This window comes from Juglans regia, chromosome 11 (assembly GCF_001411555.2).
Source record: "Juglans regia cultivar Chandler chromosome 11, Walnut 2.0, whole genome shotgun sequence".
Taxonomy (NCBI): Eukaryota; Viridiplantae; Streptophyta; class Magnoliopsida; order Fagales; family Juglandaceae; genus Juglans; species Juglans regia.
The window spans coordinates 30,661,803-30,680,461 of NC_049911.1; the positions used below are offsets into that span (position 1 = coordinate 30,661,803).

At 34.3% G+C, this 18,659-nt stretch overlaps 1 protein-coding gene across 1 annotated transcript; it reads left to right on the forward strand.

The window, feature by feature from the left end:
- Window positions 1-7,637: 7,637 nt before the first annotated feature.
- LOC108985214 (cyclin-D2-1-like) lies at window positions 7,638-10,267 on the forward strand. The gene is made up of 6 exons (XM_018957422.2): window positions 7,638-8,322; window positions 8,707-8,793; window positions 8,900-8,998; window positions 9,085-9,286; window positions 9,393-9,517; window positions 9,677-10,267. The coding sequence occupies exons 1-6, from the start codon at window positions 8,014-8,016 to the stop codon at window positions 9,899-9,901; spliced, it is 1,047 nt and encodes a 348-aa protein (XP_018812967.1). The 5' UTR covers window positions 7,638-8,013; the 3' UTR covers window positions 9,902-10,267.
- Window positions 10,268-18,659: the final 8,392 nt, after the last annotated feature.

The following is an 18,659-nucleotide window of genomic DNA, read 5'->3' on the forward strand; positions in this document are numbered from 1 at the left end:
GCCTGGAGGATATAATTTTACTCCAGAATGAATAAACCAAATCATGCTGGAAGGGCTTCAAATAGCTCTGCTGGACATCCATAAAACTATATGGGCCGAATCTTGAGAACCTTCTCTCAGCTAATTTGTCTACCCAAACAAGCTCTTTTATTGTTCAGTCACTTTACAAATTCAGTGAAAAGAAAAGAAGTTTACAGATTCATAAATGGTACAAAAGTGTTTGTGCCTTGTGGTCAGGTTTCATAGGGATAGGTGCATAATTTAAGAGTTTAATGTGCCCCCATTGACATTGCTGCCTTGTTCTTGTTGACCTATTGGCCCATTAAGTTTACTAGAATAGGACTATTCATGGGTTCTTCATTGAGGTGACCACAAATCAGTCCTGGTTGCAGAATAAGTGCAGCAATTCTTCATCTGCAAATGGCTGCAATGAATGGGCAAGGTTGGTGGTAGCACCAACCTACTGTCACATTTTTTTTATTAGAACATGACAATATTTTTAACTGGTTTGGGCCTGGAGACATAAATGCTGACCAAACCGATCTATTTTGTAGCATATGGGAAAGTAAAGCAAGTTTTGGTATCTGTTCAGTCACCCCCACCAACTGAATGGTTGCTTTTGGCTGTGAAATTGGTTTACAACCATTTGAGTTTCCAAATGTCTTTATAGATAGATACCCTGTTAGGCTATTGCCAATGTAGTTAGGGTTAGAGAGTAGTTACTGATAAATCATGTGGATTTTGTGAGATTCTGTCAAATTTCTTACAAACCCATACTAAAATTTTCATTTTTAAAATATTTTTTAGCAACCAAACTGCAATAACATGATGTGGAAAGACAAACCCAGTGGGTAAGCAATTAAAACAATTAAAAAAAAAATCGAGAAACAAGGAATGAAAAAAACAAGCAAAGGCATGGTTTTTCATCCAACTACAAACTTGTCATTTAATGTTGGTCAATGTAGCAGAGAAACTTTATTGTCAGGTCGGTTGCAATTACATTATCCTAAGAATTAATTTGTGCATCAGCCGGAAGCCTCAGCACACTCAATGTATTGAGTGAAAAATATATATATATATATATATATGTGAGGTGTGCTGCGGCTTCTGACTGATGTCTAGCAAATCTCTTATCCTAATGGCTGAGTTGTTTAGGATCTCAAAGATGAGAGTGGATTTGAATAGCAGTAGGAAACATTAACCGAGATCACACAATTTAATATTAAGCCTCATGGGGACAATAGTGACTACAAAATTGGACTAAGAAACAGAGCAACCCCCCACCCATTTCTCCCCACTTTCCCACCCCAACCATTTACTGCCCTAACGCCAAACTCGGAAACCCACAAAAGCACGCATATCCAAACAAACGCAGTGGCTTTTTCTATTTTCTGATGCACACACAACTTTAGCCAGGATAGGTGACTTTGCCAGCTCATACTGGTTTTTCACGACATGTTTTTATTTAAAGAGTAATACTAATTAATGTAAATATGTGCATTTCCTTAAAAAAAAAAAAAAAAAAAAAGGTCTAGTTTAAAAAATAACGAGTAATGCTACTTATCATCTTCTCATTATCTTATAATGTGATATTAAATAATTAGAGATTATATATTATATTTCATTGAAGATGATGGAGAATAGATTTTTTCATAAATAATTTTCCTTAATTAAATTACTACTATCAGAATCTTGTGACTGACCCAATAAGGGTACGTTTGGAACTAAAACTCCTCTCAACTTATCTCAACTCATCATTACAACTTTTTTAAATCTCAACATAAAATATAATAAATAATTCAACTTTTTCAAATTTCAAAATAATAATAATAATAATAAATAATATTCTAACAATATTTTATTATCTCAACTCAACTCAACTTAACTCATTTCAACATCCAAACACAACCTAAGAGTTTCGAGTGTGGGACAAGATTATTTCAAATAAAGTAATGCTTCCGTCGTAAATCTCGTCGTTCTTATTGGTTACTATTAATAAAGGTAATAAAGCCTTAAGATGAGAATAAAACTTATTTTTTAAAAATTGAGCACTAAGGAGAAGAAGAGATAGACTCATTATATTTATATTTATATGTTAAGTTGTATTTTTGTCGTGGAGACACAGAAGACACGCCGGATGTTCTGGAAGCTCAATTTTGATGGCGGACAGCGGAGTCATTTTGGTTTCACATGCCTAGACGACGACCAACTGTTACAAGCTCAATGCATAGAGCAAGACTCTATTTATTTTTTATTCAAGTTTTTTGTTGTTTAATTTCATTTATATAATGTTTTCTGTTTATTTTACTTGCTCCTCCTGATCTGTAAAACTAGTAAACACTCTAGATTTTTTTATTAGCATGATCTGGATGTGTTAGTTTATACTTTATAGTAGTGGTGAATCTCAAGGACTTGCTTAATTTGCAAGAGTTATTAGTTAATGAAATTTAGGTTATTTTTAATCTAAACTTGGCCAATGCCTTGAAGCCAAATTCTGGGATCTGGATCAGTGGTTCCTTAAATCTGCAATTGATATTGTCTTATCGAGTGGTCATTTTCTCTAGAGATGAGAAGAAGCCCAGAAGAAAAAATACCATAGTCCTTGGAATCTCCTCTCTACGGTTCATATAATATTTGATATATGTTCCTCAACAAATTCCAGGAATATTTAAGAGCTTTCCTAGCTATCAAAAAAAAAAAAAAAAAGCGCTTTCCCAGAAACTGCTAGCTAGTGACTGGCTCATGCCCAAAACAATCGTTTGATAAATTGATAATTACGGTCATGATCCATATTGAGATGTTTAACACAACTTAAGAACAAATTCATTCTAGTTTTTATAAGGAATTATCTCATTCTTTCTATTAGGTCTTTTATGGGGATAAATGAGTATTTTTTCATGGCATCAGAATCTGCTACAGGACGAATGAGGACCCACACTACATACCTTGTGACAAGGACAAAAAAAAAATATTAACCTGCACGTGAGGGAGGGTGTTGAGAAATAATCTCACATTGCCTGTGAACAAGGTAGTTGGCATGTTTATAAGAAATGATCAATCCTCTCTTATTCCACTAATTTTATGAGATAAGTTAAGCTCGTGAATTTTTTTCAATCCATGATTCTACATAATCCCATAAACAAGAACAAGAATCTTGGTTATCTGAAATTTTGTGCAACTATATATTAAATAATTTTACACTGTAACGTACGTATTACGTTAAATCATGTTAGTTTATAGAATTATTTTTGTGAAATATCTTTGTTGCTAATACGTTTTTCATTAATATAATACCCCTATGTTGTTGGAGGGCGAAACTTATTTTGACAGTTTCAATTGTAATCTTGACCAGTATTTTCGAAATCCAGGCCTATGCTATTGAAGTTTCTTTCAATCCTCATAAATGGCTAGCCGAAGGAGATTGTAATGTTGGAGTCGAAATTGTAATCTTGAACAGTCATCGTTACAACATATAAAAGCGGATATCGAATTAAAAAAAAAAGAAAAAAGAGACTAATACTATTTGTTGGGGGGATGAGACATATATTAAGAAAAAACAACTTGAATCATAGAATATGATAAAAGTGGGCACCCAAGGCTACAGCGTACAGGCACCGTTCCTGAAAGCATATGTGCAAGATTGCCTTGGGGCTTGTAACAGTAAAGGGAAAATTAATTAATGGGAACGGATGAGTTAAAAAAAAATATGCAGTGGGTATGAATGACACTCTGTGAAGCTCGGATCTCAAACAGTTTAGGGAAGACTTCTCTTTTTAGACCATTTGAGTAAGAAGTCTTTTAGTAGGAGGAGGAGGAGGAGGAGGAGGCCTCAACCATCACCTTCTCACCACCTTAAAATAATGAGCCATATTTAAAGTATTAAATACATATCAAATACATATTAAATATGGTCTTTGAAATTTGCACAAACTGACATAAGCCATATGACCAAAGCGTGTGGTCACTTTGGTACTGCCCCTGCTATGATATTTTTTGAGCGGGAAGCTGCAAAAGCGGGAAAAAGGGTGAATTCCGAAGAGTACAAAAAAATAAAAAGAGAGAGAGAGAAGAAGATAAGAAAGAACATTTGAAAGAATGCAGAGACAAAAGGGTTAGAAATTTGTGTCCCCTAAAGTATCTTTAGGAAATCCAAATTTTAGCATGCCTAAAGTGAATCCAAGAGAGCAAGCATCCTAAGTAAAATTTTAGTTACCTTAGTCGTCTATGGTCCAATTCAGTCCACGTTTTTACCTTACATTAATATTTCACTAATTATGGTCAAGTTTTTCGATGTATTTCTTTAGGGATATAAAGAAAACCACCCCCATGAGTCTCTATAATCTTGCAGTGCTTTAGTTTCGTTTGTTTTTAGAGATGAAATGAGATGAGATGAAAGTTAAGATTAAAATTAAAAAGTTGAATAAAATATTGTTATAATATATATTTTAATATTATTTTTATTTTAAAATTTAAAAAAATTAAATTATTTATTTTATTTTATATAAAAATTTAAAAATATTATAATGACGAAACTAGAGTTTTTTAAAATTTTGAATTTTTAGTCTTGAAAGTAAACTAGGTAAACTTTATGATATTTTTGCCTTCAAAGTGGGGAAATTTAACACCTGATGTACGGCCATATAAATCAATGACTTACAATTATTGGACCATCTAGGACTTCTCATCGGAACGTTAAACGCACACAAAGAGGGTGGGGAGGGTGAAGAAAGAAGGTCAAAGCCAGAAATCGTTAGTCAATTGAGAAGAAACACCTAGTCGAGGGCATCTGCTGAAGGATGTTGAGCAGAAAATTTGGTTGACAGAAAATGTGTTCAATTTGAAGATTTACTCTTTCTTTTGCAGTTCCCATGATGCAGATCATCCCCACCTCCACAAAAAAAGGAAGAAGAAAATGACTGTAAATAACAGCAAGCATTGCAATGGTTAAAAAAAAAAGAACAGTGAATCTGCAGTCAACCAGACATGTGTTGTTAGATTGTGATCAGAATCAGAGACTCCACTTAAGTAGTATTAATCTCGAGTTAGCAAAAGGATTGCTTCAAAGCCAAGTTCTGCATCAGATATTACTCATCAATTGTTCACTATAATTACAGTAATTATCCACCTTTTTTTAACCCACCGTCACTAATGTATATCAGTCAGTAATTGATGAATGCTTGAGAAATTTTGTACTTGTAAATGGGTGACCCACATTTCTGCAGAACCCAAAACGAAGCGCGCCCAAAAGTTGAAAAAAGTGCATATCTTTTTTTGTAATTCTTTGGCCCTATGTAGAGAAAGTCCTTTAATTCTCCTCCCCCCCCAACCCAAAACCAGATTTATTATTATTTTTTAATTATTTTCTGGCTGATTTGGACAAGATTTCCTCATTTCCTCATTAAGTTTTATCTTTGCTGGTCACTGAAAATGACACAAGCTGGTCCAAGTTTGATGTGCTGGTTCACTAAATACAATACACTAACTTTATGCATTTTATTACAATTAAACTTGGATCTATTTAAAAGACAACCGATAAAATCGATGGTAAATTTCATTGCATGCCATGGAAAAAAATAGTCTAGAGACATGCAACATGCATTAAAAGACAACGGATCGATAAATTAAATTAATATATGATTGCTAATTGGCACATATTATAGCTAAGAACAATACTATTCTTTATGATCTTAGATTTTGTTATATATTGTGATCTTATTTGTTAACGTGATATATTTTAAGCAGTTTCATATATTTATTATTTAAATAAAATATATCTTATGAACATATGTGACTAGGAGAATATATTTAAACTAAAGAAAAAACATTAATCTACAGGTAAACTAAAAGCCATGTTCGTGTCTATATGTATATACACAAACTACAAGCATATAATTAATTCAAAAGCAGAATAACGTGGGTTAATTTATGCCTTTGTGGCTCTTCACTGCCAAATTACATATTAAAAGTAATTGTTTAACACAAGAATGGGACTGTTTGGACTAATTCCTATCTCTTCTCATGTCCAAATCCCAACATAAATATTAATCCATACCTATCTATCTACCTATATATATAAGACGTTGCTGACCTATATATCCATTATCCGTTGGTGCGTTTATTTTCACGGATCGATAGCTTATATATTGAGAAATGATATTTGTAGTTGTGAGTGTACAAGTGCCATGCAGTCGCTTTAAAAAAAGTGAATAAACATGAGATCTACATGAAAAGAAATTAATTTTTAAGAATGAATCTCACTCTTTTTCAAAACGATTGTATAACATTTACACATTCTACAACTGTATGTAACATTACTCTTTCAACATAAAACTAACTGCAATATATCGATTATCGACATCCCTTTGATTTACTCGAGTGGCAAAAACATGTTTTGGTAATATATTCATGCTTTATTCCTTTGATTTGTTACGTCCTGCTCCAAGAATTTTCGAGTTTGTGAAGAAACATATTTTCTTATTTACATTTTACAAACAACAAAAGAAAAAAATAGTCACATCAGTCGAGACTCGAGACTCGAGACCCATGTTATTTTTAGCAAACGCGACAGCCAATATTGCACTGTAAGATACTTAATTAAATCGTTAAATTAATATCGAATTTGATGGACCCAATATCTCATGATTTCCTTTCCATCTCTCTACTTAAAAAAAAAGTCAATTTCTTTTTCTTTTAATTACACAAAAATCAACCCAATAAAAAGGATAAAAAATAACGCACACAAGTACAAAAGATTATTTAAAATGAACCAAAAAAAGAACCTGTTATATCGATTAGGTTATTTTCAAGAACCGATGACGTATTACGAGGGAAAAGATAGTCGGTACGTGTGGACGAGGCCAAGAACTGAAAAAAAGCATAGTCAAAATCGTAATTTCAGAAAGAAACGGACGGGTTCCGGTCATCCGCTGCTACATCCAGAGAACACGCGTCAGCACGGGAGGATAAAGACAGACTCACAGCCGATTGGTCAGTCCTCGATATCCACATTACGCTTTTATCCTCCCATCTTTCCTCTTATTACCTCACCAAATAATGCATTTTTTTTTACTCAATAATAATTATAAAAGAAAAATATTTTAATTTATTGAATAAGTCATTTTGTTAATACCTCTACTTAGTATATCTTATCTCCTAAACACTGATGCTAAAATAGTATAATTTATAGAGAAAATAAATTGAATAATAAAATGTTAAATGCATACGATCTGGTTAGCATAACTCTCAATTTTTAAAATAATGGTCTGGAGTTCGAAATTCTCATTTCTAAATAAAAAATAAATAATAATTGAATAATAAAATGATTTGTAATGAAAAATATAATGTTATTCATAAGGAAAATTGTATAATCTGATTGATTGAGTAGTTTATTTATTTTTCAATTATTGTAATTATTTTGATGGCATTTAATAGCACAGAAGCTGAAACAAATTATTGATCCGTGTTTCTTTTATATGGCATTCAATCTTCGTTTTTTGGATGTCTTTTTCTTTTTTGTGCTAAGTTAAAGAAAAAAAATAAACCATTTTATTTTCAGGACATCTCACTTTCGAGAAAGAAAAGTCTCTGCCTCTCTGTATGCCCTTATCGAGGTGCAAATATTTTTCACGCTCAAATCCTTTTGATTCTAATCTCTCGCTCCCTGGACCCTCGCTCTCTCTCTATTTCTCGCCCTCTCTCCCTAGCAGGAGGCACTCATTTCCTTCATAAGCCACTATCAAGAAGTAGTCTTTTCAGCCAAAGTTTGATAGGGGGGTGAGAGAGGGAGAGCGCTTCACTCCATAGTTTCTGTATTATTTTCTCACACCACTCGCTGTTTCCTCAACATTCACGGTTTTTTCCAAATTTCTTTTGGAAAATCTATACTCTTCGTCCACAATACTTGAAACCAATCTGTACTTAAAACCCACGCTTTCGCTCCCATTTCTAATCTGATGCAACTTGTTATTTAGAGAGAGAGAGAGAGAGAGAGAGAGTTTTCTTAAGCCTTGAAAAATGGCACCAAGTTTCGACTCCGCAGTTTCAAGCCTTCTTTGTGCGGAAGACAACTGCATTTTCGATGAAAACGATTATGGAACAGCGGAGGAGTTTGAGACCACGTGGCGTTATAGGAATCGTCGAAACCATAGTCAAGACCGGGCCTATGGTGACGGCGATGGATTACCGCTGCAGAGTGACGAGAGTTTGGCTATGATGGTCGGAAAGGAATGCCAACATTTGCCTGCTCTTGATTACTTGAAGAGGCTGCGGAGCGGAGATTTTGACTTGGGAGCTAGAAGAAAAGCTGTTGATTGGATATTGAAGGTGGGTTTTTGGCTATGTTCTTGGGTTTGTAGAGTTTCTCATTCGATCTCTCTTTGCCTCGCCTGAATGAATGTTTATATATACTTCCCTCAGTTATATGACATTCGTATTTCTCGATTTACTGTGGTATTATTATTATCATCATCCTCATTTTCATTCTCTTTGTTTTTGTAATTTCTGGTGTTTTTTTTTAATTGTTTTTGCATCGATCGTCTGTTGCATCCCCTCCGTTTATCGTATTTATACCTTTCTTCCTTTTGCATGCTCTGTTTTTCTTTTCTTCCCTTCCCCTGATTAGCAACCAGCTGAAGAACTGTTTGATTATTTTACTTCCGTTGGCATTTGTTGAAGCTCAAGGCTAATGCTCATATACTGTTGTAACAGGTTCATGCCCATTTCAGCTTTGGACCTCTGTGTGCATATTTAGCTATAAACTACTTGGATCGTTTCCTTTCTGCTTATGAATTTCCTGTAAGTTGAGAAATGAAGCAAGCGATCCTTTTAGTTCCAATACTGTATACAGCATGTTATAAAGCCCATTTTTTTAATTCCATGGACTCTGCATGCACATTTGCAGAAGAGCAAACCTTGGACAATGCAATTGTTGGCCGTCGCATGTTTATCTCTTGCTGCCAAAGTGGAGGAGACAGAAGTTCCTCTATCTCTAGATTTGCAGGTTAGGGTCATGTTAATTAAGACTTCTGCATAATTCTTCAGTTTTTCTGCTCATCCGTGTCCTGATGATCACAATACTCATAACAGGTGGGTGATACAAAATTTGTGTTTGAAGCAAGAACAATTCAAAGGATGGAACTTTTGGTTCTGAGTACCTTGAGGTGGAGAATGCAAGCAGTTACCCCTTTCTCATTCATAGACTACTTCCTTTGCAAGATCAACGGTGATCCAACCCCACTAAGAACATCAATCTTGAGATCAATCCAACTCATATTAAGCACACTTAAAGGTGACTCAGACGGCATGTAGTGCTATAACTCTTTTGCCATAGTAACAATTTTGATAGACGTGGGAGATAGAAAGTTTAATTTTTGGTGGGTGGGAATTCAATGCAGGGATTGATTTCTTGGAGTTCAGGCCTTCAGAGGTTGCAGCAGCGGTGGCAATAGCTGTTGCAGAAGAAACCCAAACAATAGACACGGAGACAGCAACTTCTCTTCTCAGTCAACATGTAGAAAAGGTGCTTGGTCGGTCCACCAACCCAGAAGGGACATGCATATGATGATTTTGCTTTTTTCTCTTATCATTCTTAACTGATTGATTACTTGCAAAAATTTCATTTAATGGAGACAGTAATTAATGTTGATATCACTTCTGATTATGATTATGGTGCTTGCAGGAGAGAGTGGTCAAATGTATCATGATGATCCGTGATTTTTTATTAATTAATAATGGTTCTGTTTCAATCACATCTGTTCCCCAAAGCCCAATTGGGGTGTTGGATGCGGCATGCTTGAGCTATAAAAGTGATGAGGTTACAGTTGATTCATGTGCAAGTTCTTCACATAATAGCCCGGATGCTAAAAGGAGGAAGCTAAACAGAACCTTTGAAGTGGGGCTATAAAGTCGTGGAATGTGTAGATTATGTGGGATTATCACTTCAGTACCCCTGAACAAACGTGTGATTTTGTTACCTTAGGAACTTTGGTTTGTTTATGAAGGTGCCTCTTGAAAGATACCCAAGGAATACTGCCAGACAAAGAGAGGGATTAAAAAGGAAAAGGAGGGTGGAATAAAATTTTGGAGGAGGCCATACGAAGACGTGAGAAGTTGAGTCATGGGTAGAGGATGGAGGATGAGGAATGGAATCAGTGTATTTCATGATCTTAGCGTGAAGAAAGGTCGCCAGCTGTTAATTATTAGACATCTTAACGGCTAGAGACTAGAGACAGTAGAGAAATGAGACCGGTGAAAAAAAAAAAAAAAAAAAGACTAGAAGAAAATATTTGTCGTGTTTGAGAGATACAGTTTGAGTAGATTTGGAGTTTTCATTATTGAAAAAGAAACTAAAAAACTGAAAGTTAAATGTTCCTGAGAAATATTTATTTGAGATAATTGTTAATTTTTCAAGTTCTCGTGTGTTTGTTTATTATTTCTGTATTCTATGATTAATTTACCAACTACTTCCACCGAATTGATATGAAGCAGCTATTTGTTTAGTTAGACAGATGAAATGAAACGAGATAAAATATAAAAATTGAATAAAATATTATTATAATATAATTTTTATTTTAAAATTTAAAAAAGTTATATTATTTATTGTATTTTGTTAAAAATTTATAAAAATTATAATAATTAAATGAGAGAAAGATGATTTGTATAACCACCTAACAACTATTAATAAACCCTTTTAGGTATTTGTTTCGATTTAGAAATTATTTTAACTCTTTTTTTTAATTATTACTATATTTTCAAAATTTTAAATAAAATATAATAAATAATTTAATTTTTTTCAATTTTAAAATAAAAATAATATTATTTTAATAATATTTTTAATTTTTAATTTTCATCTCATCTTTAATTTATTATCCAAACCTCATCTAAGGAATAAAAAATTGAAGTGAGAGCTTTGAATTGGATGCTTTATTTATCAATTTCAATGTGGGTTGCTCCTACAGCCCTTAATTTACACTAAGAAGACACGATGCTTAGCAATATTTTTAACGCAAACAAAGACAGGTCTGTCATTATGCTTTCTGCATTAATGATCTGTTCATTCCAAAGTTTAAAAGAAATCAGAAGGGGCATTCCACGCCCAAAGTATAAAGGGGCACCTGACCAACTTCCAGACATGATTCCGTAATCCCTTAAAAGCTGAGGGCCAATTGCAGTGTACTGTGCACCTAAAGAATCTAAAGTAGTAGTTCGAGTATTAAAACCATATTAATTTTGTGTCTGTATGTGAATCAGTCGATGTCTGGATACAAGAATTGGTAGTAATTAATGGTTGCCTTGTTTCTCCGTATCATGATCGTCAGAGTAAATAGAGTTCTATTCCAGATGTCATGATCATGGTAAACATCCGATCTTTTCACGATTCACAGTTTGGAACAACTGGATAGCAGAGCAAAATTTACATCCACTCGTCCATTCATTGACAAGCCAGAGAAGAAAGTAGGTATCAAATTAACGTAGTAAGAGCACTGGCAAGTGCAGCTATTAATATAGCTAATCCGTCCAGAATTTGTGCATTAGTTAAATTAAAGTCATCCAATATATTAATTATAGTAAATTCTAATCCTGTTCATTATAATTGTTTTCTTTTATTTCTAGTTCGATCTGAAATCCGAATCAGAATGTGGGTGAACAGTACTAATCAATTCATTCCCAATTCATATATCACTGGCATTGTAGCAAAGTAATATGTGTTTTTTTTTTAGAATACTGCTATTCATTATCAAATTTTTCATCATCTTATGATATAGAATTAGATGATAGGCTCATAAATAAAATATAATAAATAATTTCAAATCATCTTCTTGAAGACGTGTTTTACTACTATACACTCTCAATCTCTTACAACCAAAGAGTAAGAGGACTTGAAAGTTGAAGAAGATTCATCTAATGCCTAAATCAATATTAATATAAGTATATTTAGAACCAATTGTTCAAGAATTTTCATTAACGTACTTGGATCCTTTAAATAGAGAGTTTGTTTTCTTAAAATCACCTAGACTAACTGTATTGTTAACTATTTGAAGTGCCTTCGAGCTATCCACTTGTTTTGAATGAGTGAATATACTAACGATTCTGGAATAAGCGGGTGAGCGTTCCTCTTAACAAACTAACCTAAAGGAGGAGGTTTGAGCCTTGAGTGACTTGTTGGGCCCTTTTAACCTAGGCCTAGAGTAGCACCCCGCGAGCCGTTATGGTGGTATTAAAGTCTTTCTAGTTATCCCGCGAAATCTCATCACACATAGAATGATGAGACTTTTATACTTTGAGCCATTTCGGTTATGTTAATTTATGTCTCTCCATATCTAATGTCATATCATAGGATGATGAGAATTAGAATGATAAGTAGGATTACTCTTTTTTATTATTTCCAAAGACCCTATTTTGTTTCTTTCCTACGGCTTGGCTCTATTCTCTTCCTCCCTCTATGTTTTTTCCCTCCAGCTCCTCCTTGTTACCATAAACAACTCCATTGAAGACAATAATTCAGAGGCATAAACAACATAATCGACACTTTGTCCACGCTGGCAGCTCGTTCTGGTCAAGCTTGTTCTCATCGGTAGCACTTTCCCAAAGCCCACTTTCACAAGTGAGTTTTCTACTCTCTTTCTCTTAGGCTGCATGTGGTTGTAAGACTCAGCTGAACTCAGTCTAATTTTAAGCTGAGTCTAACATTTAAACACCAAACTCTCAAATTATTAAACTCATCTCAACTCAAAATCTCTTTACACGTAGGATCTACAACTTTTTTCGACTTCCTATAAAAACACATGTTAACATCTAAATATACTTTAAACTCAGTTTAGATGTGCCCTGCATAACTCTCTCCACTACTCAACTCACTACTATTTATAAAAAACTGAATTCAACTGAATTTAGTTTAACATCTAAACACAGCCTTAAGGTCGGTTTCGGTACTATCACTTCAAATTATAGTTAAGAATAGATCAATCTCTCTCGGATATAACTACATTATGCATTTTCAAGATGTGCCGACTTCCGTTTTCTTCCATTCTTCTTTGAAGGGCAAAATAACTAGTCAAGGGTTCATTGCATAGAATCATTGCTTATGCTGGATTTTCTGAAATTATCAACACCACAAAAAATTATTTACATTGATTGTGGTGGTTTCAAAATTATTAACACCACAGAAAAACAATATACATTGATTGTCAAGATATTATTTATCACCTTTCTAATCGAATCAATATTTGCTCCCTTGCCAAACAAGGTTAAAAATATGTACAAAATGAGGAAGAGCCAAGACCTAAAATGGACAACACTGGTGACTATTTGGCACATCCTAGAAGTTTCACAGCCCAAGTTTCATAACTCTTGTCTTATCAAATCACACTTGCAATATTTACGTGAATAAGAAAACACCCACAAAAGGAAATAAGTTCTGAAACTTTCTTTAAAAAAAAAAAAAAACCATTCAATCATCCATACCATTCTCCAATAATATTTTTTGAACTTTTTTTTTCTCTTAATTTTTGTGTTCAAAATTCAAGACAGTCTGTCTATCCCCAAGCCAAGGGGATGATCTCCTCTATAATCTCAAACCAATGGAAAATACAGCAGACAGTACAAAGTATTATACGACACAAGTACCATTGCTAGCCTTTTCATTTTCTTGGGTGAAACTCTTTGTGTGAAATTTGGGTGAAACACTACGTAGGTTAGGATTGTACAAGAAATCGTAAAACCGGTTGAGACCAACTCCGACCGGCCGTCGGAGTTTGAAATTAGCGTCATTGCATGCAGGGCCACCTTCGTCGCCACCGAAGACATCGACGAACCGACCGGAGTTACGTTGAGACCGATGCCAATGATTTTCTCCCTCTTCACCGACTGGTTTCGGTCGAAATTTACACATTTTTACTATTTCGGTTGAGTTTCAGTTTTGTCAAAAAACTACACTAAATGATTCGGTTTTCACCCTTAATGTAGGCACACCTTCCATTTTCACTGAGTCTAGAGGAAGCTGAATCATTTTTAGTTTTTACTATTATTTTCCTTTTGCCTTCTTTTTTGGCGTGAAGGGTTCTCGGTTATTGGAGATTGCGAAAATAAAAATAAAAAAATATTTTAAAAAATAAATAATAATTTAAATAATAAATAATAAAAATATTTTTTTATTATAGAGTGTAATGGCTAATCCAATATAGAGTTCAAATTTTGAGTGATTAGTTAAAAGTCAAAAAGTGACATATTAGCCAAATTTTAACTTTTTAGATAGCTAATCCAATATCAATACTCTAAAGTACGTCGTTCTTTCCCTTCAAAGTTTTAATAATTCTCCACTGTATTTATGGTTTTAATGTGGAATTTAAAGTTGCAATCATATAGCATGCATAAACTAATCGTTTTTTCTTTTTTTTACTCTCGAGTGATTCAAAGAATGGTTTGAAATATATATACAAAACGTAGTGGTCCTACAGGGTATTCACGTTACTCATCATCGATTAATGGGTAGTTGAGCAATGGTGCTGTAAAGTTGTAAACTGACATGATTTTAACTACTAAGCATGGCTGAATCTAGATATTTGATTTAAAAAAAGCCTTCAAATCATATCAGTGGAGCATCGGATTAATCGAATGAAAGATGGACAGATATATGAAACATGAGTGAGGTTACTATCACCTCACTCTTACCGATGACGTATCGTTTAGTATTTTTTTTTTTTTATATATTTTTTTAATATATTTAAATATTTTTAAAAAATAAAAAAATATATTTATATATTTAAAATTACTTTTTTAATTATTAAATAAAAAAAATTATGCAAGCGGTCAACTAAAACGGTAAGAGTGGGATGGTAGACTATCTTCACTCATGAAAGATGGACAGATATATGAAACAAAAGGTCTTGAAACTGTACATAGCCCATGCCATCAATTCCATGTTCAGGATGTCAGTTCGAACATGTAAGATGCTATTTCAGTAAGAGATCCAACGTATGAGATACTGGCCATTAAATCACCCATGAAATAGTCCAAAAGCATTTGATTGGTTAGAGCATTTTGTTTCAGTCCTTAACCAACTCAACTCAGTACCACGATTAAGTGCCAAAAAGTCCCTCCAACAAAAGTGATTTTTCCAAAACCCATTCTATAATTTCTATCAAGCTTCACGATGATGGGGATATTCAATGGCTTAAATTGATTTATCACAATGATATTGAACGCTATCAAATATAATTAACGCTGGCTTACACTGAATTATCTCGATCACCAATACAACCTTAATAGGAGTTCTGAAAATCAAAACCCTGTTTTAACCACTGGCAGATGGACATATTGGTGATAAGCATGTGCAGCAGATAAATCAAATGATAGTCATTACTATACGAAAAGAGCTTTGGCTATCAAACAGAATGAGAAAAAAGAATCGAATTCTGTATGGAAACATTGGCTGACCAACCAAAGTTCGGATTATTTACTAAACATAGCTAAGCAATAGCTAAATGGTATATGAACATGTCATTGATCGGGTCTTGACTTGTAAAACGGACTGGTAGACATAACGTTACCATTGTTACCACCGGTACCTGTCTTAAGGAAATAAGGAATTTAAGGTCTGCACAAAAGCTCTATAAATGCAGCTCTAGATCAAGAAAACCTTGTTTGAACACGAGATCACAGTTTCAGGACATGGATAAATTTATGCTTCAAGTATACAAAGTCAACCAACTAGGTAGCAGCCTTTATGACAGACAAGAATGAATAGATGCAACAAAGGCAGCACTAATTGAATTTTTCTCCTCATCATCCATACACCACATATTTGATAAGAGAAAAAAAAATTATGTTTGGTGTATAGTGTAAAGATGATAAGTAGAATTTTTCTTACTTTATAGCATGAACCGAACATACATACAACAAAAGCACGAGGACAAGGTTGGCAGACAGTGCCAAAATATAGCAGCAATTCACGTTGAGAAGCTACATATATTGGAACAAAGTTGGTAAACTATGTGCACCGGAACAACTGAACAATGATGTTAATAGACAGATCAGGAAAACTTGTCGATCCGAACTAAATTCCCGATCAAAATGGGAACGATTCCATGCACTAACACCAAAACTACGGCACGCTAATTGTTCTTGAAGATCTTGCAGACAAATGTTCATATTTCGACAAGACAACGTTGTCTGCGCAATCAAAGAACAGAGATATAGAGAATGCAAGGTAATTAGCTATAACAATTAAGGAAGCTTTAACAACGTAAACAACACAGAAATTATGTGCTCTATATAATTTCTACGATTTCTTCAAATCAAGTATCTCAAATCGTGGAGAGAATCCACAAATTCCTTCAAGAAATGAATGATAGCCAGACGCAAGCATTAGGAACGAGAACAAAACCACGCGGTGCAATCCTGAGAAAAAATGAGGATCGAAAATTACAAAAGAACGAGCTCAAAATCAAATGGCAAGCGAATTGGTCAGGGTGATGCGACCCGGGGAAAGAATCAACCAAATAACATTACCTAATTTATCTTCCATGGATTTGACAGGACCGGAAATAAAAACTGCAACCTCCTCTGTGCTGGTATGGAACTATAGAAGCGGAGCCTTGGCGGAAACCCGAGGTGCCTACATACGAAAGTGAGCGGGGGAGAGCGGGAGAGAGCAATCTCAAAAGAATGAGAAAATATATTTGTAACCATTAATTGTATAATTGTTGTGTAATTATTTTGAATAAAGTTAATAAATATAAAATTTACATTAAAAAAATTAATTTTTTAATAATAAATTTTATTTTTTTTTTTAAATAATTACACGACGTTTATACAGTTATATTTAAAATTAATGAGTTGGTATACTTAAAATTAAGAAATTCGCTTGAACACTTTATAATTTATATACCTATTTCTTTTTCACTTTTTTTTTCAATCCTAAAATACATATTTTTCATCAATTCAACCGTTCAATTAAGGTTGAAATCTGAGATAAAATTAAGGCACAACAGTTTGCCTTCCAGTATCCGCAAACCACAGTGCTTCCGGCCCAAACAGAAGCGTGCCTGACATGGGTTTATTTCCGAAAGCATTGGACTGAGACGATAGAGCCCACATTACTCCGCATATAAAAGTCTGAATCCTCAGCCAACTTGTTATTGGGCTTAAAAGCGCAATAAATCAATGGACCAATAGTAACCCAACCATTTGGGCCATTTTTTACAAAATAAAGTCTCGTCATATAAAATCGTACAAAGACGGCGTCGTTTTCGTGCGACAGTGCAATATAGATTCCTCTCCGTTGGCGATATTGACAATTTGGAATTGACCGCATCATTTTCTATAGGGTCGTACAAATTTACAACTACAATATGGAGGACAAGTTGGCTTATAATCAATCTCGGCTGGCTGTCGCAGTACACTAGCAGTCGTACTTCTGGTACTTCTCAACTGGGCACGTTGACCCCATCCCCATGCGCAAAAGCAGCTTCAAAAAAGTCAGTCACTCCCCTCCCTTCCACCAACTTTTTATTGTTATTTAAATCCATGCCCTCAAACTTCCCCACAATTCTGCTTACTCACCCCTCTACTTTCCATATAATACTATTTCTTTCCCGTTTCCCACCTCTCTACACCTCTAGAGTCTAGAGAATAGACCCCTTGTTCCTTTCCCTCCTACGACTATTTTAACTGACCACATCACTGTGAATTAACACGCTTTAAATGATTACCAGAGCCCCTCTGCGTTGAAACCTGCCTCCTGACTCACTTGCCCTGGCTAGCTACTAGCTCAAGTTTTAGGGGCAGCATGTACAGAGGCTGGAGCTAAGAAAATGTCATTTTTTTCTTCGTCTCATTGGGGTTAGTTTTTTATTACCCACGAAGTGATTTTTGGTGGTGGGGGAAGCGTACGAACGATTGTCTAGCGTGATAGATGGACCTAACCTACCTCTATTGAGGATTTCGTAGGATGAACTCGTTTGTCAAACAATTTGCATTCCAAAACTATAGAAGTCCACAAGTTTATCACTAATAATCTCATGCTTACGTTGAAAGTGACAACCTTAAAAATATAATTTATTGAGTTGCTATTGTCAAGGTGGGGATTATGCGTTTGAAGTTTGGGATCTATTTTCAAGAATAAAAGGTGTTATAATTACGACGGAAACGACTGGAATATATGTGCACTCGTGCAGTTACAGCACCAGAATCGTGTGGTATAAAAAGTAAAAATCATGGAAAGACATGTTTTACGCGTAAAGCAGGGAACAATGAACTGATCAATGTGTTATTTTTTTTTTTATTATTATTAGGTTGTGTGGAATACGTTCGAAGTTAATTTATATATTGATATGTTTGCTTTTAACATCCACGTGACATATCAATGTGGGCTATGTTGGATTAAAAAGTCTATGGAGATCAACAACAAACTTCCCAACACGACTTGATGGACCTTTGTAACTTGGATTGCACGAGTATCTATCTTTTATTTTTGTTTCCGGCTTTCTCCTAGTAGACTGAGCGTGTACATCTTTGAACTTGATTGGATTACGATTTTGAGTTTAATTGGAATACTCATGTGGCCGGTGCAAGTTTCTTAACGTCAAACATACGATGTTTCTTCCTTTTATCTTTTAAACTTCCCATAAATGTTTTAAAATTTACAGTGTGGTGCAGATGGA